The 26766-nt window shown below is 42.0% G+C and overlaps 1 protein-coding gene across 1 annotated transcript in view; it reads right to left on the reverse strand.

Annotated features, from left to right (window-relative positions):
- Window positions 1-23155: 23155 nt before the first annotated feature.
- Window positions 23156-26766, reverse strand: part of IMP3 (IMP U3 small nucleolar ribonucleoprotein 3) — a 1257621-nt gene continuing 1254010 nt past the window's right edge. Inside the window, exon 7 of the mRNA XM_044085735.1 lies at window positions 23156-23819. Within this exon, the coding sequence (XP_043941670.1) occupies window positions 23793-23819 (27 nt within the window). The 3' untranslated portion in view covers window positions 23156-23792. The remainder of the gene's footprint in view (window positions 23820-26766) is intronic.

Below are 26766 nucleotides of genomic sequence, written 5' to 3' on the forward strand. Positions count from 1 at the left end.
GTGTCATTCCAAGGGAATCTAGTATGTGATAGCATGGGACAAGATGTTTAATGACCTGCACCTGTCATTCCAAGGTTTCCACATACTGGCTAAAGTATTTGTTTCCCCAGTACCTTTTTTATGAGTCCAACTGATGGATGCTAACATATCAGTCCAAGAACTAGATCAATATAAGGTGACTTTCCTCAATGCCAAAGATCTAAACAATAAACTGCCTGATCTTGAGGTGCTCCTGCATTTGGAAAACATCCATGTCTCCATAGTTACTTAGACTTGGCTTAAATGTAAAAAAGCACTCCTTCTATACTAGGGATTTGTAATTTTAATGCCTTCAGACCCACTGGTAACTGTGGTGAAGTCCTCATATTTATCTAGGAAGTTATGGTCTCCGTGCAGATTCCTAGGAACACACAAACTGAACTTACTGAACTATACCGGTCATACTAGATAGGATTAATTAACAACCGACAGCTTGTTGTAGAATTCCTTCTTTGTTCCCTGATAACCTCATTAGATTCCTCAGTGTTCTAAATGATCTCATTAACAAGATTTTAATTACCCATAAATCAATTGGGACATCTCCAGTAACCATTTGAAAATCTGGGACCCGCCTGAGTGAGTGCCAAAATACAGTCTGAACGGGCAAAAAAATAGACTTGTATATACCAAGTCCAAGTTGGCCATTTCTCAGATTATTCCCTTTTCATCCAGGTATGATGATCTCAGAGTTGGTATATATAAGTTCAGAGGGTGTGGAGGACTTGCCCCCCCCACCCACATTGGGGGGTATATGGGGGCTTGCAAATCTGAAAAAAATGTTGTTTAAAGGAGAAGAGTGGTGTTTGAGATTTGCTTTTCTGCTGTAGTTTGTCTTTTATTTTTTTTTTCGGTCTGTTGGCAATAGACATTACAAGAGCTGACATTTCAATAGGAAGCCATACCACCAATGTAGCATATACTCCAAAATTGTTAGATATAATAAAAAAAATAGTGGTAATTTACTCCCCTTAACACTAGATTATTTTCATTCAACTCCATTAAATATGAATGTTGGGCACCAAGCCACTTGTTGGATCCAAACCAGCCATTGGCCAGTGCTCCTAGCCTCAAACCCCTTCAAATTTCACCTGTAATTCCCTTATGTCTCTCACTAGCTCAGACTGAGTTTGCGGACCTAAAGATTACTATACTGGAAGGCACCGTACAGAGTAAGAGAAGGCAACCAGCTCCATTGCATTCATGTATAAGATGACAATTTGGTAGATGGGGAAGTAGGATGGAATGTTGTATCAGACTTGGAAAAAAGATTTAGCATTATGGTAAGTACATAGCTGCTGTATCCTATATTTCATTCATCCATCCAGTCTGACTGCTGGTCAGAATTCCAAGTACCCTGGGTGGAATTATGACGCAACACCTTTCAAAACCAAAGCTCCGAATTAGGCTCAGGTTCTGGAGGTAAGGTCCAACTTAGACTGTGTACTGCTGCACAAATTTCATCAATGGAAGAATTCCTGAAGAATGCAGAGGAAATCGACACCAATCTTGTGGAATGAGCTTTAGGTTTTAAAAGTAAATTTTGTTGCTAATGGAGTAAACAAGGGTAATACAATCAGACAGACATCTGGACAATGTTTCTTAAAGTTTTCAGACCCTTTCTATTAGATGCAAATTAATCAAAATAGACAAATGGCTTTATTTTATGAAGGTAAAAAAAGAAGTTATGTACCTACCATAACGTTCCATGTTAGTTGTCTTCATCTCACCTTCCTTCTTGCTGTTTGGGTTCGGAGCCGATCCTCGAGAGCTGTTTACTGGCTCGAGGCTACCCCTTATCCCAGAATGCCCAGCGTCAGCTACCCAGATCTCATTTGTGATAGCGCACACTAGACATAAGTAGAGCAACCAGTTACCTAAAAACTGGTTGTCCAATACAGCTAAACAAGGAAAGAGTCATAAATTACCTGGCATGTGAAGTAATAAAAGATACTCAGCCAGTGAAAACAAAAAGGAACTCCTCTCAATCCTCTAGGAAGGGGGAAGGAGGAGGGACGCAAGAAGGAAGGTGGGATGAAGACAACTAACATGGAATGTTATGGTAGGTACATAACGTCTTTATGTTAAGTTGTCCATCTCACCTTCGTTCTTGCTGTTTGGGACAGCGTCCCTAGCACCTAAAATCCCGGGTGGCTCATTGGAACAGACTTTTCAGAACAGCAGAACCAAAGGAAGCTCTGCAACGGGAGACCATATCCACCTTGTAATGAGAGATAAAAGTGTGAGGGTTTGCCCAAGTGGCAGCTGCACAGACTGAGTCTATGGGCAACCTAGACTGAAAGGCTACAGAGGTGGCTAATGCTCTAGTGGAATGATCTTTTGGTTTAGCTGATAGCTCTTTATTTCGTAATTGATAAATAAAGGTAATAGTATCAGATAACCATCTGGATAAGGTCACCTTAGAAACTGGAAGGCCTTGTTTGTTGAAAGCATAAGAAAGAAATAACTGGTCTGACTTGTTTAGTTACTTAGATCTATGGAGGTAAAAATGCAATTGTCTGTGCACATCCAATTGGTGGAGCTTGTATTCTGCCTTGTTGCTGTGATTAGGAAAGAAAACTGGGAGATCTATGGATTGATTTAAATTGTTCTCTGAGCAGACTTTAGGAATAAAGGATGGATTGGTCCTCAGGGAAACTCTGTCCTTGTGACACACCAGGTAAGGAGGACGAACACATAGTGCTTGAAGTTCTGAGACACGTCTAGCTGAAGTGATAGCAACCAGAAAAAGTGTCTTCCAAGAAAGAAATTTTAAGGAACATGATGCTGCCGGTTCAAAGGGAGGCCAAATTAAGGAAGCTAAAACTAAACTGAGATCCCAAAGATGAGGAGGATCTCTAACTGGGGGTCTAAGAGATGTTCCTCTCATAAAGGCCTTGCAGAGCTTATGAGACATTATGCTAGAATTAAACATACCGATATGAAAATTAGAAATGGCAGCTAGATGTACTCTAATGGTAGCGGAAGCCGCACCAGACTGAAAGAGTTGTGCTAGAAATTTAAGAATTTCATGGACTGGGGCTGAGAAAGAATCCAAATTTCTAGATTCTGCTCAGTAAGAAAACCATTTCCATTTATTCGCATACGTTTTCCTCATAGTAGACTTATGTGAGGAAACAATAATATCATGGACTGCTGGGGAGATATTGGAAAGCCTGGCTAAGGTTGGAAGTGGAGTAACCAAGCTGTGAGCTGGAGAGTTTGAAGGGATTGGTGCAACCCGCCTGATTGATGAATCAGAAGATCTGGAACTGGGTCCAGAATCCACGGTTGATCCAGAAGGTGGAGGTGCAGGAACGGGAACCATATCTGTCGAGGCCAATATGGGGCAATGAGGATCATTTTGCAACCCAACGATTTTGCTTACTGCATGAGTCTTGGTATTAGGGGAAAAGGGGGGAAAAGTGTAAAGGAGTCCCTGAGGCCAATCGTGGACTAGAGCATCTCTGGGTATATGACCTGGAAGAGGAAGTAGGGAGAAGTAGCTGCTGCATTTGTTGTTGAGAGGAGTGGCAAATAGGTCACAGCAAGGCTGTCCCCATTTGCGGAAGATAAGATCCGCAACTTCCTGATTCACAGTCCACTCGTGAGGCATGAGGATAGCTCTGCTGTGCCTGTCTGCTATGACGTTGGAATTCCCAGGAATGTATGTTGCTATCAGAAAACGTTGGGAGGAAATCGCCCATTGCCACAGTCTGAGTGCTTCTCGACACAAGGGGTAAGACCTGGTCCCACCCTGTTTGTTGATGTACCACACCACTGACATGTTGTCCTTTTTGATTGCAATGGTCCCGGAAGGAAGGGAGTCTTGAAGGGCTTGCAACGCTACGAGCACCGCTCTCATTTCTAGGACATTGATATGCAGATGGTACTCGTGAGGTTGCCAAGTGCCTTGGACTGTCCTGCCTAGATAATCCCCCCCCCCCTATCAGGGAGGCATCCATGGTCACTGTGGCTACCGGAGGGGGTTGTATGAAAGGTCTGCCCTGAATTACTAGTGGGGAGACCATCCACCAAGAAAGGTGCCTTTTGCATGTTTCTGTGACCAGATCATGTGAGACATGGGTAGTTCCTGGAAAGACCACTGCGTGAAAAGAAGCGACTGAAGGATTCTCATGTGGAAACGCACTAATGGGACAAGAAGAATGGCAGCTGCCATGGAGCCTAGAGCTTGGAGGGCATATCTGACTTGAATCCTTTTGCTCTGCATTAGAATTGACACTTGCTGATGAATAGTGGAAACTCTTTCCTGTGGTAATCTTGCAAACATTTATTGTGTGTTTAATTCTGCTCCTATGTATGTGATAGACTGACAGGCCACAAGGCAGATTTTTCAAAATTTACTGTAATGCCTAGTTGAGTGCATGATGTGATTGTATAATCCCGTGCCTCTAAGAGTTGATGCCTGGTGGTAGCAGTCAGGAGCCAGTCGTCTAGATAGGAAAACACCTGGAATCCTTGATGCCTCAGGTGAGCCGTGACTACTGCCATACACTTGGTGAACACCCTGGGGGCTGAGGTGAGACCAAAGGGCAGATCTCTGAACTGGTAATGACTGGCCCCTACCCAAAAATGAAGAAATCTCCTGGAGCGTCTGTCCATCTTGATATGGTAGTACGTGTCCTGAAGATCTATCGAGCACATCCAATTGTCCTGACCCAGAAAAGGGAAAATGGACTGCAGTGTCACCATCCGGAACTTTTCCTTTTGTACAGATGTGTTCAGTCTGCTGAGATCCAGTATTGGTCTCCAGTCCCCTGTCTTTTTTGGTACTAAAAAGAATCTTGAGTAAGTTCTGGATCCTAGTTGGTCTGCGGGGACTTCTTGAATGGCTCTTTTTTCTAGCAGTCTTGAAACTTCTGTGACTGCTTGATCCCTTAGATTGGGTGGGACATCTGGGATGGGCTTTTTTGATTCTATGGAGGATTGATGGAAGGGAATTTTGTAACCTCCAGATATAATATATAGTACCCATCTGTCTCTTGTTATATTTTGCCAAGCTTTTGGGTACAGCAAAAGTCTTCCCCAGACTGCCTCCAGAGGTGAGCAGTCAGGCAACCCTTCAGGGATGCTGGAAGGGCTTGGCAGAGAAGGTTTCTCTGTCACCCTGGTTTTGCGGTCCCCCTCTACCATGAGGGCAGCGTCCGTTATTGTTGTTTCCCACTCTCCCCCTGGGGGAAAAAATCACCATGTGTGTCAGGCAAGGGTCCCTGGGATTTTTGGAACCACATCTTTCCACTCTTCTGACCCTTGGGATAAGGTCTGGAAGGGGTGGAAAAATGGACTCCCATGGCAGAGAGAGTCTTGCCTTCCTGCTCACACCTGGTCAACGTGTCTTTCACCTGAGGCCCAAAGAGAAAGGAGCCATCAAAGGGAGTACTGGTGAAGGATGCTTGAAAGGGTTCCGCAAACTGACACAGCCGCATCCAAGCATGTCTGCTGAGAGCCACACCTGTCCCTGCAGCTCTGCTCGCTCCATCGGCTGCATAGGAAATCAGCCTCATGGAGGAGTTGACTATGGAATTAAGAGTCGCAAGCTGAGAAGGTACTTTGGCTGGTACTCCCTCAGCTGTAGGATCTTGAAGGGTATCTCCAAGCTCTTCCAGGAGATCCCTTTGAAGACGTATAAAATGGCATAGATAGTTCAGGGACCTCATTGAAAAGGTCACTGAAGCTAACATTCACTTTCCATATCTGTCCATCGTCCGAGACTCTTTGTTTGGAGGATGAACAGATGAAGAGGTTTCTGCTAACTCTTTCTTGGTGGCTGCTGCTACCACCATGGCATCAATGGGCACACCTTTGGAGAGGAATTGTTTGTCCTGGGGGGGGGGCTGCAATAAATTTGTTTGGTCTCCTCAGAGTAGGTTCCACAGAATCTAGAGCTGACCAAGCATTTTGAGCCACTACAGACATGAGTGGATCGAAAGGAGGAGACACCCAGGAGGTGGAAGGTCAGGAACTGAACGCATCCAGGTATATAGACTCATCCTCGGTAGGGGCTAGGGAAGTCCAGTCCCTCCTCTAAGCATTTCAAGGATGTCCGAAAAGGAAACATCTTCAGATGGGGACCTTGGGGACCCTTCAGATTCATCCATGTCTGTATCTGAGGTGACAGACTCAGGGGAGTCTGTGTGCTTCCTCTTGCACTTCTTCCAGGGAGGCCCTTCCGAGTGATCAGGGGAGGATTTGGAAGAAGAGGGATCACCCAATGGGGTGTCCTGGGGCATAGGTTCCCTATGCTTGGGGTCTGGAGGAGGAGGTAGAGGTTGGAACAGACACCACGGTGGGAGGAGCCGATGGAGCTGGCAGTAGAGCTGTTTCGGGGGACAGCACACTCCGCATGACCTCAAAGGCATCCCGACCTCTAGGCAGAGAAAGCTCTGGCTCCAAAGAAACAGGAGTCCTTCTCCATGTTGAGGGTGACGGCTCTGAGGCTGATGTTGGAGCCAAGCTCACCTGCGCCGAAGCTCGAGGGGGAGAACGGGGTCGGACAAGGGTTTGATGCCACTCCCCCCCTTGGAGCTGATGAGAGAACCTCAGCACCCAGCTCCCTCGATAGAAGGTATAATCGAGGTAATCGGAGCTGACATCAAAACCGAAGGAGAGATGATGATCGGCGCCGACGGTTCTACTACCTGCGGATCCATGGTCTCCGGCTCCAAGCTAAATGTAGTTGGAGGAGGAACAGAAATAGAGGTGGTTGGAGCAGATACTTGTTGAGGTGGGCTGGACAGTAATTTTGCCAGTGCCTGTGACTTAAGCAACCTATTTACTACTCTCTCCACATCATGATCCGATAATCTAGAGGATCGAGAGGAGTGGGAAAAATGATGGCTACGTTCACTCTGTAACAAGGGTGACTGAGGTGCCGAGTGGATGGATTCCAAGGATGGAGACCTCAGTCTCTTATGGCTCTGAGATGGCTCCGAAATAGCAGATGGAGCCGACTGAGGAGTTGCCTTGTCGGTGCCAGCCGGCACCGACATACTTGGTTGGTCAAGTAAAGGAGTCGGCTCCTAAGGTGGAGCCGATGACTTGACAGACTTAGGGGATTTCGCTGGCTGAGTACTTTTAGCCGGAGAATCCTGAGGCTTCAATAATCCCCGCAGGATTAATTTGTTTTTGCGCTCCTGCAGGACCCTTGGACTAAAAGCATGACATATAGAACAGGAGTCCTGCAGGTGAACAGCGCCCAAACAATATACACAACTAGTGTGCCCATCTGTCAGAGACATTTTCTGACAGCATGAGTCACACTTTTTGAAGCCAGATACCTTGGTATCTTTAGACATTTTCCTAACAACAACCACAACAATAATAAGAAAAAGCTATACTACAAAACTAAGAAACAAACAGTCTTTTTTTTTTTTTTTATATATACAGTTAAGGAACAGAAAGGACAGCCTCTAATTTAAACAGCTGTCCTAAAGGGGGGGGGGGCCCTCTAATTTAAACGAGTTCAGGGGAAACAGAAGGCATGCGAGTTATGGAGCGATGACCAACAAAGCTACAACACACAAGAAAGCGATAAGGGATAAAGTAATGTATCTAGACTAAAACTTAACAAAAAACTTGACAAATTTTTAAGAATAAACAACAAATATAATTATAAAAAAACTATGCTAAGCCTGAGCCAGTAACGAAGCAACCTCACAGCTGAAGCCGCAAACGAGATCTGGGTAGCTGATGCTGGGCATTCTGGGATAAGGGGTAGCCTCGAGCCAGTAAACAGCTCTCGAGCTATAGAAGATGGCTGAGTCGGAGTAGAGGATCGGCACTGAACCCAAACAGCAAGAACAAAGGTGAGATGGACAACTTAGCATTCTGAGTTTCCTATGGACAGCCAGTGTGTGTAAAGGCTATTCAGCCCTACTAGACTGATTTGGGAAAAAAACTAGAGGGTGAATGTTTTGATTGAGATTAGTTTCTGATGCTACTTTAGGAATGAAGCATGGGTTGTTTCTCAGAGTAACTCTGTCCATATGAAATATTAGACAGGGAGAAATAGATGGCAAAGCTTGAAGTTCTGATATTCTCCTGATCTAAGTAACATCAACCAAAATTAAGATTTTCAAGGATAAAAAATTTAGGTCTACTATAAAGGCTAGTTCAAATGGAGGTTTCCTTAAGGACTCTGGTACAAGGTTGACATCCTATACGACAGTAGGGTCTTTTATTAGTGGCAACACAATAATTACATATTTGAGGGACTCCTTGCAGAGTTTGTGTGTATCCAGAGAACTGTTTTAGAATCTAGAGTGAGAGTTTGAGATGGAAGCCAACTGCACTTTGACTGTGGAATAACTAGAGCCTACACCACAAAGACAGAAACTGTAGTATATTGGAGATGGAAGCCAAATATGAATCCATTCCTTAATCTGAGGCCCATATCGCAAAAAAAAAAATTTACATAAAAAAATCCATTTACTCTTTGGAGTTCATAGTTTCTGAGAGGCAGACAAAATGCCAATCACCCTTTTGTGAGGAGGAGGGATATTTGGTTATTACTGGAAGTGAAGAAACCATGCAGTCAGTTTGAGAAAGACTGGGAGAGACTGCCTAGACAGATGAGATAGAAGAGCTAAGGAAGCTTCCTCAGATGAGGCCTGAGCATGGGAAACCACACATGCCAGAGCCAAAAAAGGACAGAGAGAATTATCTCTGACTTACAAATTATGTAGAACCTTACTCAAAACAAAAACCAGCAGTAGAAAACAGGAAATCCAATGAAGAACTCAGGCACCCGACTCTTCAGCAGTAAACACGATTTTATTGCACATAAAACAAATAAGGATTGAGCGCTTTCGTCTCCACCCTGGAGACCTCTTCAGAATCAATTCACTAATAATGTTGGTGTTGCTTTAATTAATTTGTTGAATCTTAATGTTTATTAGTTTTTCACTCAATTTTAACTCTTAATTGAATAATGATTTGATTGACATGTATATAAAAATGTGAGTGTGTGTGTTTTGAATTGATTCTGAAGAGGTCTCCAGGGTGGAGACGAAAGCGCTCAATCCTTATTTGTTTTATGTGCAATAAAATCATGTTTACTGCTGAAGAGTCGGGTGCCTGAGTTCTTCATTGGATTTCCTGTTTTCTACTGCTGGTTTTTGTTCTGACTTACAAATTCCTACTGAAAGCTGCAGCTTGCAAATGAGGGGGAATTTGGGAAAGGAAAAAAGTGACTGGGGGGGAGGAACTGACAGACTCCGAGGTGCCATGGTGACTGCCTCTGTGGATGAATTGGGGCAAAGTAGCTTCTCCACTTGGATTTGTGAGGAGATACAAACAAATTGTTTCAAGGCTGGCCTCAGTGATTGAATTTTTTGAGAGTCATGAGGGACCACTTGTGATGCATTATTACAGATCTGCTGAACCTGCCTGATAGTTAGTTGACTTCTCCTGAAATGTGCATGGCAACAAGAAAATGGTCTGAATCTAATGTCCACTGCCACACTCTCATGGCCATCCTGCAAAGTAGATAGGATTTGGTTCACCCTTGCTTGTTGATGTACAATATGACCAACAACTTGTCTGACTGTATAACTATTACCCCTGGAGGAAGGAGGCTCTGAAATTCCTGCAACGCTAGAAGTGCTCTTATTTCCAGTACACTGATGTGAAGATTGGCCTCTGGTTGATTTATTGTGCCTTTAACCATCCTCCATGTTAAATGTTCCCACACCCCCAGAGATCTTTAAGTGGAGATAAACTTCCTGAACATCTAGTGAGCACATTCAGTTGTTTAGCTTGCATAGGGTAAAATCTCTGAGACAGTGACCATTCTGAAGGAAATATTTTTTTATATAAAAGTTAATGCTGCTGAGGACCATAACTGGCCAAGGTCCTTGTTCTTTTTTGGTGCCAAAAAGAATCTGGAATAGATTCCTGACACTATCACATCTGGTGTGATCTCTAGGATTGCTTTTTTTTGCATGAGACTAGATGGTATACATTCATATTGTTATAAATGACAATATCAATTGTGCATTTGGGCAAACCAAATGTGTGAATTTCAAACTTCGACATTTGCAGAAGTTCAAAAATCAGCAAATCGAACAGCTGATTCGCTGATTTTCAAACTGAAATGTCGAAGACACATCGTAATGCAGGGGGGCCAAGCCCACCTGCACCCCTCACACCCCCTACTTTAATATACTAACTCAGAGATCACACTACAGTGAGGAAAGGGATAATTTCCCGATCCCCGTTATAGTGCAATCCGCACCCACAATGTTGAATCGGCAATGAGCGAATGCATGTGCATTCGCCCATTGCAAATTCAGACTATTTTTTTTGAGGTTTTGCCACTTTGAAAACCTCCTTTTGAACAAAGCATATTTGCACGAGTGCATAACGCACTTTTAAAGGTAAACCAACTTGATACCTCTCTTTTGGCATTATTAGAAAAATGGTATAGTATTAGCCTCTGGATATGAACTCTCACACCCATTTGTCCTGCGTGATGACCATCTATACAGCAGTGTTGCAATAGCTCCTCACCCCAACTGCCTGCAGAGTAGACAATTGGGCCTTAAGGAATGCTGGGGTTTTTTTTGCCAAAATGGGTTTCCCAAATCCCTGGTTCTGTGAATTTCAATGACCATATGGTCTGTGCCCATTAAAGGAACGTCCTCTGCACCAGTGACCCCAGAGTGAGTAGACTCAAAGGGTTGGCACTAGTATTTTCTAAGCCAAAGGGATTTGGAAGCCCTTTGATTCCTGTTGAAGAATTCTGAAAGTTTTCAAATTTAATTCCTAAAGCAGACAGTGCCTTTCCTTCTTGCATGCATCTCATTAGCTTTTCTTTCACATGTCCAGATACCATCAATGGGGATGTTATTGAAGGACATCTTAAAACTGTCCATGAAATCGCAAAAGTGGAGTCAGGTGGGGCATCTGAGAGGAATACTTGTGCCCACTGCTTTTGCTGCCCCACTGGCTGCTTTATGGTACAGGTGCATGGAGACATTTTTATGTTCAATATGGTGTTCACGGTGGTCTGCAAATGTTTTGGAGACTCTGGTATGAGGGTCTTTCTTTCTCAAAGCATCCAAACCTTGCTGTGCTAGGTCCCTTTGGAACTGATTCATATGGGTTAGGTATTTTAATGCCCTTAGGGGAAAAGTATCAGAGGTATATATGTACTTATCCATCCTGTCAGTTGCTCTAGACTTCATTTTTGGAGGGATGGACAGGTGAAGACTCATCTGACAGCTGTGACAATTCCCTGAAGGCGAATGGCCAAGGTACCAGATTGATGGAGGCTGAATATGAATAAATAATTGGAGCTTTACTTTGTGCTTTTTTGTTTTCTTTATAACTTCATTTGTACCTGGTTCCTGGTGACCAAATCTATGACTGCTGGCAAAAGGGACAACCCAAGAGGTAGAGATAGAGGGTCCAGAGCTGTATGCCTTTAACAGCACTTCCTTGTCCTCAGAGGGTAGTTCAATTAGCCAAGATCACTTCTGTCTCATCAATTCCAGAATTTTGTAAAATATGACTTATTACAGAGGGGATCACAAAAAGCCCTCTTTCTCATCCAAGTCAGTTATCAGATAAGACAGACTTTGAAGGGGAGTCTATGTGCTTTCTTTTGCATGATCTCTTCCTGGGAATCTCTGTCTGTGACATGCCAGAGATTCCCAGTCTGTATATATATGATGCGATTCTTTGTGGTTTCCTGTTCTGATCTTTCTTTGGGATCTATGATGAATAGACTGATGAGCCAATATAATGACATCATGGATTGAAGCCTGTACTGATGGATCTCGGTTATAAATTTGGGAAGGATATCATACATTGCCTCAAAGGCGGATCCAGAATCCGTCAGCACTGATAATTCTCCCTATGGAGCTGTTACATCTCCCACCACAGAAATAAATTGTGCCAAATTAGGAAGTCTTGGTGCAGAGGACCCTGAATGCCCTGAGGCAGAGATTGGCATTGAAGGCTCAAATGCTGAGGACTCTTGGCACCAAAAACTAGTTCCAACTGAGTTGTAACAAAAGTGCTGAAGACTCGACAATTAGTGCTCAAGTATGGGAGTTAAGTACGTTGGACAGGAAGATGTTGGAACAAAAAAAAAAAGAACCTATTGGCACCGAACAGTCAGGCCTTGGTTGTGTAGCTGGTGCAAAGGTCACCAATGCTGAATTTGGCACTGGGAAAGGATAACCTGAGCCTGCCAAGACACAGAGGGGGATGGGGTGATGCTCAATACTATTTGTGCTTTCAAAAAGGCCCTATTCAAAGGCTCCCAATCAGCTTCAGAGGTGCTTTGGAAAGAACACACTGTCTTTAAGGATGCAGCATAGGCCAGTTTCAAGGTCAAAAACTAGTGTCCTTTTTGAAGAGTGGTGACTGGATATCTTGGAAAGTGATGCATCTCTTACAATGATAATTTCAGTCTCAGCAGGTGACTTGAGATCCAATGTTTGTTCAGGAGAAAACTCTCTTCTCAATACCTTGTGAGATGGAGAGAGACCTGGTTCATCAGCCTTTCTTTTATTTTGTTCTTTCTTTATCTTTGTCACTGTCCTTTGGAAGAAGAAATCATGTGTCTATTATCCAAAGATCTTGGACTAAAGCCCTTACAAATTGAACAAGATGTGTAGTCTGGCCTCTGAAACACCACACACAAATTGTTGGCATTCAAGGAGAGGAAATTTTATATCCACACTTTGAACAATAGATGCAACCAAAGGTTACAAAGCTTACGTCCAAAGGGAAGAGCTGAAGTCTCAACCATGAAAACCTCCTTAACACCATTGAGCCAGAATCAGAAGACTTGGAAGAAGCTTCTACAGCACCATAGCTGCACTTAATAGAGTGTCTGGTCACTTGAGAGACCGTGGACAGAAGGGTACTTAACTGAGCCTTAACAGGACATTCTGCAACCTCTGACAGAAGAGTAGAGTTGGGGAATCTAAAGCAAACGTGGCCATATGGGTCTGAAAATTAATAGTCCTAATGGCCAAGGTGGAAGAAATACATACTTTCTTCCCTAATCTGTCCATAAATTTACTATCTTTATCTGCTGGAAACAGGGAAGAGGAAGGTAGTTGCCTAGAGGACTTATCAGGTGACATTGCAATGACTGCAAGATCTGCTGGAGGGTTTCTGAAAAGGTACTGCACCTTGGCAGACACTTTGTAGAATCTGCCTGGTCTCTTAGAAGCAGGAGGCTGTGATTCTGGGCTTTGTGAGGCAGCAGAAAAAGCATCCTGGAAAGCTGGAAGTAAAGGTGGGACTGTAGATGGTGAAGGCTGCACCATCTGCAATAGTTTGAAGCATCTCTTTTTTGTGTCAAAGACATCTGATAGTTCCCACTTAAAATGTTGTCTACACAAGGAAACAGCATCTCCAAAGGAGAAATCTTCTCCGGGGGAGTCAGGAGTAAGAGACTCTTCTTCAGGGGTAACAAAATCTTTGTGGGAATCTAACTGTGAGCAGTAAGTTAAGGACTCATCTGAGGAGGAAGATTCCTCCTCAGATAGTGCCTGAGGAACATCTGGTAGGCCTGTCTGGTGGATCTGAGTCTGAAGAACTTGAAAAACCTTGAACAGAGTCTGGGAGAAGGTCTCCCAGTGTGGAGTAGGGTCTTTTGAAGTGTGTTTCTCCTTTTGCTTCCTTTCTAAAGGAGTGGAAGGAGCAGAAGTGGGCCTAGCAGCCACTGTAACAGTGGATGACAAGGCTGAAGTAGTAGCATGGCCCTCTGAAGCCAGGAGCCATGGTTCCCCCTCACCATCAGGTTCTGATGGTTGAAAAACCTCAGCGGACATACTCTGGGTATCTGCAGAACCGGCTTCTATTTTGGTTCCCGGTGGCTGCGCAATACCCAATGTCCGGCACGATGTTGGGCTGATATTTGCCTCAAGGATCTCACCGGACAACTGAGGTGCAGCTTGGGTGTCGGGCCTAATTTTCTTGTCCTTCTTCCTAGGCAGCTCCTCGGAGAGGCCAGCTCCACCTTCTACACTGGGATGCCAAACGTCTGAGGTGCTGACTTTCTAAATAGAGTTTTAAAGCTGCCAGGTGGCATCTAAGGGTTTTCAGAACAAAGGACTGGGAAATGTTACAGGCTTTGTAATTGTGAGCCTCCCCTAGACAAAATAAACACTGCTCGTGTGTGTCCTTGTACTGGATTTGCCTACCACAAGCACATTTTCCCTTAGAAGACACAGCATAGAAACAAAGAAAATTCCCATGAGGGTACTTCTCTCCATGTGGACATCTCTGTGTGGACAGCTGGGAAACGATCAAAATCAGATGGCTGATGTCAAGCAAATGCCGGAGTGCAAAACTGGCGATTAGATGTCTGAATCTCACTGTGGCAGAAAAGTTCCAAGTTGGGTATGTGCAGACATCACAGATATAGCAAACATCAGTTTATGGCCCCTGCATGCAACGTCGCATGTATCCCAGCTTCTAAAACTTTGGTATACTGGCCAGATGTCCGGTGCTGCAGGCAGCAACTCCCTAAGGTTATGAATACTGCAACATGAGAATAGAAGGATATGAGATGTTAGATTGCTTGCCTAAATGTAGAGAAGGATCTGAAGTCAGAAATAGAAAATTCACAATTGGATAAAGCTAAGAGTTTGGAAAAGAAAAGTATCCAAGCAAACAATAATACTAGCAATTATAAGCTAATCACATCAGGAAAAGTCCTAATCTGTAAATAAAAATAGAAAAATATCTGAAGGAGTACTTAGCTGTGATGGAGTGCATAACAGAATAAAACTTAGTGGCATAGGAGGAGTGTCTCATTAAAGGACCTGACTTTGTCTGAAGCATACTAGACAGTCCTAACCTCAAAAGATGAAATAGAAAGGAAGATGACTGAGGCCTTTGACCAAAAGGAATTCTGTCAGCTGGTAGGTGAAGCACTAGAAAGATCAGAATCCCAGATGTAGTAGTAATCAATAAAAAAATGATCAGGATTGTCAAAGTAAGAGCACCCCTTACCAACATTGACCATTATAATGTGTGGTTTATGGTGGTGGGAGAAGAGCACAAAGCCTAGGATGAAGATTACTGTGCTGGACTGCAGCAGTGACAAATTATGTGGAGCTACGGAAAAGAGCAAAAAGTAGCTAGGGGTTGGAGACAAAACAAAGGAACAGATCAGCTATGCAAATGGGTCAGAGACAGGGTACTCAGAGCTACAGAATCATGGATAAGACAGGGCAAGAAGAGAAGGCTACTGTGGCTGCACAAGGAAGTGGTACTAGTGAGTAGCACAAGAGGGAGTGCATAGAGGAAATGAAAAGGAAGAAGACAGTGTTAGAAAAGGCACTCCACAAGGAGGCAATAAGAACAGCAGTGAGGACAATGAAATCAGCAAGTGGACAAGATGGACAGGAAATAGTGCAGGAGTCAGGAACAGCAACAAAGACTAACCTAGGTATTTCTGAAAGAGAAGGGGGGATCTCATAAGGCTAAGTAAGAATGGAAGATAATTCACAGATGATGTGGGAAAGCTTGAATATTGAATGAATACTTCACCTTTCAGTGTTTAGCAAGTATGAGAATAAGAGCATGTCATTCTGGAGAAAGTATCTGCAAAAATGTAGACAGCAGTGGACAAATAGCAATGCAGAGACAGAAGAGGTGAAGAAAACTGGCTACCCTACTGGAGGACAAGACACAAGGGCCAAATCTATCTGACTCTCTAAGGAGGACACTGGTTAATGTCCTGACAGAAATCTTCAACAAGCAACTGTCAACTGCAGCAGAAACACAGGACTGGAAAATGGCAATGGTTATTCTACACAATGGGAAAGAGTAAAAAGACTCCAGGGAAATTAAAAAAAAAAAAAAACAGTCATTCTAACATCGAATAACCATGTCTAGGATAACAGAAAACAATCCTTTCAAGACTATCTAGGATGGCAACAACTTTTATGGAGAGTGCCGATCAATGGTTCATGACCAGAAGGCACTGTCAGTCAAACCTGATCCACTAATACTGCTGCATCACAAGGGAACTGTACAAGGGAGTGCTACAGACATGGTGTGTTTGGTTCATAGGTTCATACTAGGCTATCTGCCCTAGGGCATTTATAAGCCTAGCCAGAGTGTGTTTGGCTTTCGCCACCCATTTTAAATTAATTTTGCTATACCCTTTTTCGAGGTTAGTATAGGTTCATACTAGGCTATGGACTTAGGTAAAGCCTTCAACATAATCACACACACAGACAGCAGCTAGGTAAACCACAGGAAATTGGTTAGGCAAAAAATGACAGACTGTATGTAAGCTTTGTTAAAGGCAAAAAGAAAAAGCTGTGGTATCCCTCAAAGTCTCAGAAAACCCAGTATGCAACCTATACTGTGTCAAAAACAAACAGAGGAGAAACTTCTCAGTGTGGAGGGTGTGAAGTTCACTCTTTGAAATATGTTATGCACCTAGTTCACTAATAAAAAATTGAACTTTAAAATACGTATTACAAAATAATAAAATAGTATGTAGTCCACAGTTGAGTTAAAAATGGAATATCCTTTACTGAAACACACAAAGAAGCGATACCATTAGAATCACTTGTTTGTGTGTTTCAGTAAAGGATATTCCATTTTTAACTCAACTGTGGCCTACCTACTATTTTATTATTTTGTAGTACATATTATTTTAAAGTTTGATTTTTATTAGTGAACTAGGTGCATAACATATTTCAAGGAGTGAACTTCACACCCTCCACACTGTGACGTTTCTGCTTGGTTTATAAGCTTTGTGAAAGGATACAGCACTGAGTGTGCTGGAAGAAACAGCAGAATGTTTTGGTCCTGTACTCTTCAGTTTGCTACATGTCAATATTTCTGAAGAAAACCGAAGAGGACAAATAGTTTTAAAGATTATAGAAAGACTGGGTCTGCAGAGGGGAAGGATAGGGACAGCTTTAGGAGGTACATGGATAGGTTGGTCAGGATGGCACAGAAGTGACAGCTGATGTTCAGTGTAGACAAATACAAAGTACTGTACTGTAACTGAGACACAACATCCAGATGCAAAGTACTACCTGGGAGAGTAGAAAATTACAGAACAGGAAAAAGGGCCTATAAGCAAGCTCCATAGGACTGAAGTAGCACACTGTAAAACTGCAGCAGTAGATGGGGCACTGGTTTCTGCCACTAAGGAACAGATTCCAAAAGGAAAAAAGTAGTGTAACAACAATACAGAGCCTTAATGAGATCAATCTTTACTATTTCAGAGGCCATAAAAAAGGAAGGACATTAGGCTACTTGATGGAGTTTACAGGAAGACTGCAAATTAGCGCGAGGTATGAAGGTAAAAATGTCACAAAAAGAATGGAGCTCTTATTTTCCCCTTTGGAGAACAGGAGAGATACACAGAACATGATATAGGTCCAAAAGATAATTTCATGGATATGTGGAGGAGTCAACCACAACAAGAAGTAATGAACAGGAAAGAAGTTCACAGACCGCAAGCTGAAGAAGCAGCTCTCTAGATCTAGGACAACTCTTCTTTGTGGACAAGGTAGTTGGTGAACTGAACAAATTACCAGAACAGGTAGTGGAGAAAAAACAACAGATGCCTTTAAGAGAGAAGGGGATGAATAGGAGGTGGGGTTAAGAATGAGACAAAGAATGCTGAATGAATTAAAAAGGCAAATTAGATAGGCAAAATATTTTGTTCTTCCAAAAGGAAAATGAAATGAAATCAATATTAACTTAACAGTGGATACTAATGTTATAGGGTCATAAGTAGTTACTAAACATTCAGTCCACTGAGGAGGCTAGCCCAAATTTCCAATGGTCCAGACCACTTTCTGATTAAGTGACTTGCTCAGAGTAACACAATAGACGAATGAAGGCTGAGGGAATCAAACCCTGTGCCACGGGAAGTAGCTCATTAAATTTTCCAAGCCTTAATCATATGTGCTAAGTGCCAGACTTTATTATTCTAATTTCAGATGGCATACACATTTCTTTATGATGTTGATTTTCATCTTGCACAGATGCAATCAGTCCTGAAGAGATAATCTAGCTTCATTTGAAACTGCAAATAGTGTGTAATTTCCAAATCCCGCTTTTCTGAATCTAGTATAGTCCAGTTTTCAGAGTTTGCTGAATCCAGGCTGATTTGTAGTCCATGTGTTGGCCCATACCTTACTTGGATAGAAGGAAGTTTCTCTTCACCAGTGAGAGTGAGGAGCTTTGAGCAGCCTATCTGTCCCTGGAGGAGTGGTTTTCAGCTCAGAATTTGTAGTTTATTGGCCATTTTGAGCTAATTTCTATCCCTTTTATCTTCCTGCTATAAAAACACGCTTTTGCACATTTTTTGTGCTTGCATCAGCTCAGCAAGAACCTGTCCAGGTGACCTGCAGAGTCCTACAGCAGCAGAAGGAGAAAAGAGACTTTGGTTTGAAGTACTTTTTTGGCTGGTTTCTTGTTAGAAATTGCTAATTCCACCTAAACGCTCTGTTTCTAGCGTTTATTTGATACAAAAAAGACTTTTTCAACTGTTTAATTGTACTTATTTACTGATTTGCACTTTAATTTTTTTAGAGAATTTAAACTGTTTAAACTATTGTAGGCTACACACTCAAGTGTGGTAGCCATTTTTCTGTTTTAAGCCTTAAACTCTATAAAAACAAAAAAGCTATCCTATACTAGTTTCCTGCCTTTCTGAATCTAGTATAGTCCAGTTTTCAGAGTTTGCTGAATCCAGGACTGATGTGCAGTTCCTGTGTTGGCCCATACCTTACTTGGATAAAAGGAAGTTTCTCTGTTCACCAGTGAGACTGGGGAGCTTTGAGCAGCATATCTGTATCTGGAGGAGTGGTTTTCAGCTCAGAATTTGTACTTTATTGGCCATTTTGGACTAATTTCTATCTCTTTTATCTTTCTGCTATAAAACCCCACTTTTGCGCAGTTTTGCATACCGCTGGTTAGCTGGGGTTAACCATTCCCAGCTCCACAAAGTCAGCTCTTCAGTTTTTCAGCCTAAAGCACTCAGACCCACACCTTTCAGCCCAGCACTTATTCTAAATCTACTGCAGCACTAAGCACTCAACCCCCACATCTGCCAGAAGGGAATAGACTTTATACTTCCCTACTTATTCAGGCATGTCCAAAAGACAGCTCCCGGTGTACTCTCCAGCCTACCTGATGAGCCTGGGCATCTTGAGGCAATGCTACAACTGCCTCATGTACACAGACAACCCTCTCCTCCTACCACCAAACACTAACACTTGCCAGAGATGCACTTATACAGTCAATTTAGAGGCAAAGCTCTCTCCAACCAAGACTGGAACAGACAGTCAAGAGGAGAAGGTAACAAGTAGCAACACCCCACTCACAACACATAGACCAACCAAACCAACACCTCTAAAACCCACACATAGAAACACCAAGACATATACGGAGGCTCTGACTAAAAATCTAAACTTGCCTAGGCAACAGAGACCAACAAAGCAGACACACAAGCAACCTCCTCCTACCAACACACCTCAATCAACACATAGCCCACAAACTCGGTGTGCCACACAACCACAGCCCATAAGGCAAAACAACATACCTAACACACTTGTGATAGGTGACTCTATAGTCAGGCACACAGATGCCCCACTCAACAGGCTGGACAAAGAGAAGGTTACTGTCAGCTGCCAGAATCTGCCACATAACGCATGCACTCAGGTCACTACAAGGCAAGTACAAATATGACTCTGTCATAGTGAATGTTGGTGTTAATGACTTGAGAGGTACCTCCCTGGACTACATGAAAAGAGACATGGAGGAGCTCTCCGATCTTGTAGCCCAGGCAGTTATGACCCTAGCCCTGAGTAGCATCCTGCCTTCACCAAAAATGTTACCACAGTACAAGGATAAGATGATGAACTTACAATTGGCTAAGCTTCTGGTGTCATTCAAAGGGGATCCAATATCTGCCTGGGATGACATGCTTGACAGGTCACGATGCTTCACCAGAGATGGCCTGCACCTATAGTGCCGTTTTTAGGCAAGGCTCAAAAAACAAACCCACCACCTTAATAACTACAGGAAACAAAAAAACTGAGGGCAATGTTACTCAACGCTAGGAGTCTAAACCTCAAAATCCACTCACTCGAGGCACTCCTCAAAATGGAGAACATCGATATCTGTGCAGTGACTGAGACCTGGTTCAAGGCTCCAGACAGCACCCCAGCACTACCAGGCTATAATTCATACCACACGTTTCGGCCACAAAACCCGGACCAAAACATGAAGGGCGGAGGTGTGTCCATATTCATCAAGGACATCCACACTTCCAGGCTAGTCGCAAAATATGATGCCTCTGAAATCATCCAAGTGCAACTAACCCAGGGCAAAAATGCATTCCAAATTGTAGCTTGTTATAGATCCCCCAACCATGACCAAGAACACCCACTCCGCGTTCCTGGGGACATTGGAAAAAATAAGGGTCCAACCAAACACCATAATAATGGGTGATTTCAACTACCCAAACATTAACTGAGAAAACTACTCTTGTACTAACCCCCTAGCTCAATGATTCCTGGAGTTCATAAACTCTAATGCCCTGGATCAACTTGTCAATGCCCCCACCAGGGGCAACAATATTCTGGATCTGGTCATTACCAACATGGGTGACCGGTGCTCAATGCCCAAGATCAACTCCTCGCTGGTTAGATCAGACCATAAACTAATCACCCTAGATATCCACATCCCGACCTCACCCCCACACAAGGAAACCATTGCAACAAATTTTTCCAAAGGGAACTTCACGCTTCTCAAAACTGAGGTGACTAACTTTGCGACACCCCTGCAGATGGATAACACAGTCAATACAGTCATGACTGCTGAATCTTACACAAATGCACTCTACAAGCACCTGCAAGAGTGCATGGATCGTGCTATCCCCAACAAAACCAAGACACTATCCTCCAAAAAAAGGAAGCCGATCTGGTGGTCCCCTACCAGGAACTCTACAACAGAAGGAAGAAACTGTTGCAAAAGAGAGTAAAAACTCAGGTATGGAGGAACTCACGAATGAGCCTCAGTAAGAAACTAAAATCTCTCATAAAATCCTCCAAAGCTAATTTTGAAAGAAAAACTGCCACAGATTCCAAAGACGACTACAGGGAATTCTTTAGCTATGTCAAGAATCTCCATGGCAACACCCCGATCTGCACCGAGCTACAACAGAAAAGCACAAAATATTCAGAGCCAACTGATATTGCTAACATTTTGGCAGATAAGTTCAGTGCACACTTTACTCCCCCCCTCCCTGGCAATCACACACACACAAGTAAAAATAGCACTCTCTAAAGCCAAAAACACAGCATCCATGGGACCAGACAACATCTCAGGCTGCGTCTTACATGAATTCCAAAATGAACTAGTGCCCCCACCTAAAATCCATGTTCAACCACAGCCTAACCACAGGCTATGTGCCCACAGAATGGCACACAGCAATGGTTATCCCTCTCCATAAAGGAGCAACCACCACAGACCCCAGGAATTATAGACCTATTAGCCTGATAAGCCTGGTCTGCAAGGTGGAGCGTATCATCATGGAACTCAAACAAAGATATAGGTAACCTTCAAACTCGGGACGCTACCCGATTTGGATTTGTAAAGGGTAGGTCATGTCTCCTAAACCTGGTAGACTTCTTTGAAACAGTTACAAAGGCCTTAGACGAGGTCAAGATAGTCCACAGAGCCCACCTGGACCTCGCAAAAGCCTTTGACACTATTCCTCATTTAGGAATCATTGATAAACTCACCAGCCTTAACATAAACCCTTACCATCATGAGATGGGTGACCACCTGGCTCAAGGATAGAACCCACATGGTAAGAGTTGCTCTCTCCAGATCTGACTCCAAACCAGTGACAAGTGGAGTATCCCAGGGTTCAGTCCTGGGACCCCTCTTGTTCAGTATATACTTCTCTGAAGTGCTGAGAACACCAAGGGTCTATGGCTAACCAAGTTCACAGATGACTGCAAACTGGGTGCCATTATCGATTATCCTGCAAAAGGGCCTCACAGAGACTGACACCTGGTGTCAAAATCATGGCCTCAAACTAAATGTCAAAAAGTGCATTGTTATCCCCTTTGGCAAAAACACGGTACCCATAAATTACCAAATAGGGGGAAGTTCACTTAACACAGAAAGTGTGATAAGAAACCTTGGGATCCAAGTGGATAGTAATCTCTCCTTTGATAACCACTTTGCCACAGTGGTCAGAAAATCTTTCTACGTTGCCCACTTAATCACAAAAGGATTTGCATCTATAAATAAGGAAGTCATCGTTCCCCTCTACTCATCACTTATCAGACCCTTCAGTGAATACAATGCCCAATTTGGGATGCACCTCACAAGACACATACAACAACTTGAGAGGTCCCAAAAGTACCTCACCAAGAGGATCGCTGGCCTCAAACAATTGCCCTATGCCGACCGACTCAAGAAACTCAAACTCTACTCGGTCGCATACCGCTTACTCCGAGGAGACCTCTGTCTGACATACAACGCTATGTCAAACCCAGAATTGTTGGACATGCTCCACTTGAAGAAATCCCAATTTCCCCGAGCTACACGCTCTAGGGACATAAACCTCACCACAACAATAAATAGGACATGCTGGAGGGATAGATTCGTGTCCCAGAGACTTCCCATGCTCTGGAACAAGATTCCCATCCACATCAAGCAGAGCTCGTCATTAGCACTATTCAAAAAAACCTTGATAAGTGGATGGGTAAATACGAAATTCACCCCTGGGATTATGCCTGGGGCACTGTTTAATAGATGGGCAGGAATGTAACAATACATGGGTGACGAAAGCCAATACACTGTTGGCTAGGCTTGCTTTGGCCCTCGGGCCGATAGCCTAGTACCTACCTATGAAGCTATGAACCCTATTAAATCCAGACACTGCCAAACATAGTCTAACTGGTTAATTTTTAAAAACTCTTGTTGAGTAGTTTCGTGTAACCAAAAGACAAGCTGAAGAACTGAAATGATATGATTAAACACATTCAGGCACCCGCAGATTTCAGTGCAAGATTATATACCATAGATTTTCAATTTCAATAGCTATACACTTCTTAAATACAGATGCTCAAACTTAAGTTTACCAAAAAAACACTTTACTAGTGGAACCATCAGATTACAAAACAGGTAAGTTAAAAACAGACACTGTTTAACATACCATAAAAGACAATGTAAATGGAGAGAAAAAAAGGATGTGTGTTTTACTTTTCTTTTCTGACTCTTTGGGAGTCTACAGCTTTTCAATTCTCAAATTTTGTTCAATGGGAGACGGACAACTGGACATTTAGAATAATATTTTGGTCAAATATACAAATTTTAATACACCTTTTAGTTATCATTTTAAAGCAGCTGATAGCCATTTAAATGACAACAATCACAACATGAAGTCCTCTACAGTTAATGCATACCAGCTGGGATAGACTGTTTTAAAAAGAAGACTGAATACAATAGGTACTGGGTAGTAAGATATAAACCGATTAAAATTATGACAAAATAAATTAATCTGATGAGATTAAAGGAAATCACAGACTAACTCCTTGTCCCTTGGTTTCATGCCATGTTAATCATTCTTTGAACAGTAGTGCACTGCTTTTATCCACTCTCATAAACAATCGGGATCCATCTCAATACATCTTGCATCACTGCTGGGGAATTGAAACAAACTGCAAAAGCTTCCAAAGCTGGTTCCATCGAGCAAATGGTAGATGCAGTTACATGGCAAGGTCAAAATCATCCCTCTGTCAAAAAAAAAAAAAATGAAGTGTCACATGCTACTTACAATAAGATGTGATGCTACGATTCTGTAAAATACTAATTTTTGTGCACAGCAGTCCCTTGGCCTAGTCTAAAGACCTTCAAATTCATTTACCAGGGTGCTGAAGTACATTTTGTCAACAGTGCACTATATCTATGTGAAACAGATAGCTGTACTGAGAATCAATTTCTAGTGCAAAGGATGCCCAGGCTATTATATTTAGTGCACCTGTGTGCATATAACACAGTACTAACTACAGTTAGTCCATGTCAATGCACTTTTATAATATATGAAAACCAAAGTAATATGAAGTACTCACTATAAAAATGGAAATGCAATATTAAACTCATGCAGCAGAAACTTATTACTTAGTGTATACAGGTGCCAGGACAGCTTATCAACTTTTCTTTCTCAAATATCATTGGGCTGCCCATTGGTCTACATATTTGTACAACTAAGTACAACAGTTGTTTTTTTCTTCCCAATTCCTTACTAATTGCCAACTTAATACTGTAATAATCCAGCCAGAAATGCACTTTTTAACCAAAGATTAATAGAAAGAATCTTATGGAGACACAGTTCACTTTCCATGTAGGGGGAACACTGCATGTACCATCTGGAGGGAGGAGACTTCCTGCAACAGTACACCATTCTCAAAAATAAAACATACACAAGTACTCAATATATCAGATGATCTTCAGACAGACCCTCTATAGTGGGTGGAACACTTGAGTACAATCTTCTTGTGCCCTTGGAATGCTCAGTTAATTATTCCAACTTAAGCACAAGTTGCAACTGAACAAACAGACCAAATAACAGTTATAAAATTATACACTTGAAGTTTAGCTACAAGAGGAACTGTAGCCATTAACACCAAAGGTGAAGTGTTTCAGATAAAAGGGCCACTGGAGAGAGGAATAAAACAACCTTTGTAGACAGCCTTCTTAAAAACCATCAGATACAGTAAGTACTTGCATATTAACTTCAAGATAATCTTCAATTTAAATGCATTCCAAAAAACATTTAGTTAAAATATATATATACAACATATAAAACAAAGATAAATGCATCACAGCAAAAACAAATACAAAGTTTACATTAATCTCCATTAAAAATACATAACCCAAGTGGTAACACAAAAAGTCAATACAGATGTTCCAGCATTCAGACAAAGGAAATGTAGGGAGCACAGAGGACTTCCAATGCTTCAGTATACATCTTTTTTGTGGTCAAAGTAGTAAAAATAATACCAAGTTATGACTCTTTATGAATGTCTTGTACCATATCAAACAATAAAGGTCTAGGTTGTAAGGTTGGGCTCGTAGTCCATATTTAATAGTTCCCCATAGTGGACTCATAGACAGCACCACCAATAATGTGTTAAATCTGCATATACTGCACCAAAATGCCAACAATTCAGATTAGCAGAAAAGCCTATAGTCTCTCTTATGAGAAAAATGGATACCATAAATAATTTTAATCTGTTATCAGGTAGCATGTAACTGGTGGAATGCTAAAAACTATCCAACCATTGTTGATCAGACATCTGGAATCAAAAGGTATCTTTCCACTCTGTTTTTCCAAATATTATGTTTGTACTTCTATTCATTATTAGCAGCTGGTTACCTACATTTGCATAAGCTTTAATGGTCTGTGTTGTACTAGTCTGAATCTGAAAGGATAGTAAAGTAAGCAGATTAGTGCCAGGAATCTGAAACAGATGGCCTTTTAGTTTAGAAATACTAAAGCACATTTTCCTCAAATGATTGTTTTGTGTGATTTGCTGGGTAAGCTTGCTTAGTTTTTGTGTTTTGTTATTTGGGTGGCTGGATGTGTTATTAATGAAATCTGATTGTATACTTCTTGTTCTTCAGGTCTGGATTAGTTTAATTTGTTGGTCTGTTATCTGGTAATCATTTTTAGTTCAAACCTTTACTACTTTTTATAGGCTTGGTTTTATTTTAGTATGTTTATTGGGATTACTTGTGAGAGGGGAAGACCACTGAACTGTAAAAGGGATTTTTTCCTTATCCATAATGCAGTGCTATAACATTTCCTAACACAAAAGGATTTTTTATACAAAATTTATTCTATCAAAGTTTTCTACCCCACAAAATATGTTTATCCAATTCAAAATACTTGCTAAATGAATACTGGCTATTTAAAAAGATAATATATATCTACGCTAAGCCACAACGAAGAGGGCTAGGCAAAGCTAAGACATATTTATATGGTTGAATTACAAAAATCCAAGAAAACGCGGGCATTCCTCCCCCTTCACAGAGATTTAACAAAACACTTACAAATGACACCACCCCATGAAAATGACTGGGGAACTCGTAAGTTTGGCAATGGGAAGTCAATAACAGGAGTACAGACATTTTTATTAAACTGACTGAAATTAATAATGAAACAGTATTCCCGGAAAAGAGCAGAGTTTCAACCTTAAGCAGTTGTTTGCATCTAGAATAAGTAGTTGTTAGACATAATACCTCTAAAAATCTACTCTGCTTTGCCACAAGTAAAACATTTGCATCTGGGAGTATCAAAGTTTGAAAAGTGATACAAGCGAACAGTTATATACTTAGGCACCTGTTAATCACAGTGAAAGGGAATAATAAGATATGACTGAGTTATATCTTATGGGTCCTATTCAATGCTGTAATTTAGAACAATTTTTAATGTTGAAGGCCTTTTAGGCTAATGCACTAGTATACAGAATTAACTGCTTTACTAATTTATCATGAAATAGTAAATGTTCTGTCATTATTCTAAATACCTATAAATCTCCAGTTTTGAATCCAACTGTCTTCTTTTGCTTCCTTCCATGGGCCTACATATCATCCATAATATAATAAAAGCAGTGTAGATACTACTACTAAAGATTCTAAGTTCTTGATTTGTTTAGCTAAAGATTCTATTTCATCTGT

This window comes from Protopterus annectens, chromosome 10.part0 (assembly GCF_019279795.1).
Source record: "Protopterus annectens isolate FY-2018-M chromosome 10.part0, PAN1.0, whole genome shotgun sequence".
NCBI lineage: Eukaryota > Metazoa > Chordata > Ceratodontiformes > Protopteridae > Protopterus > Protopterus annectens.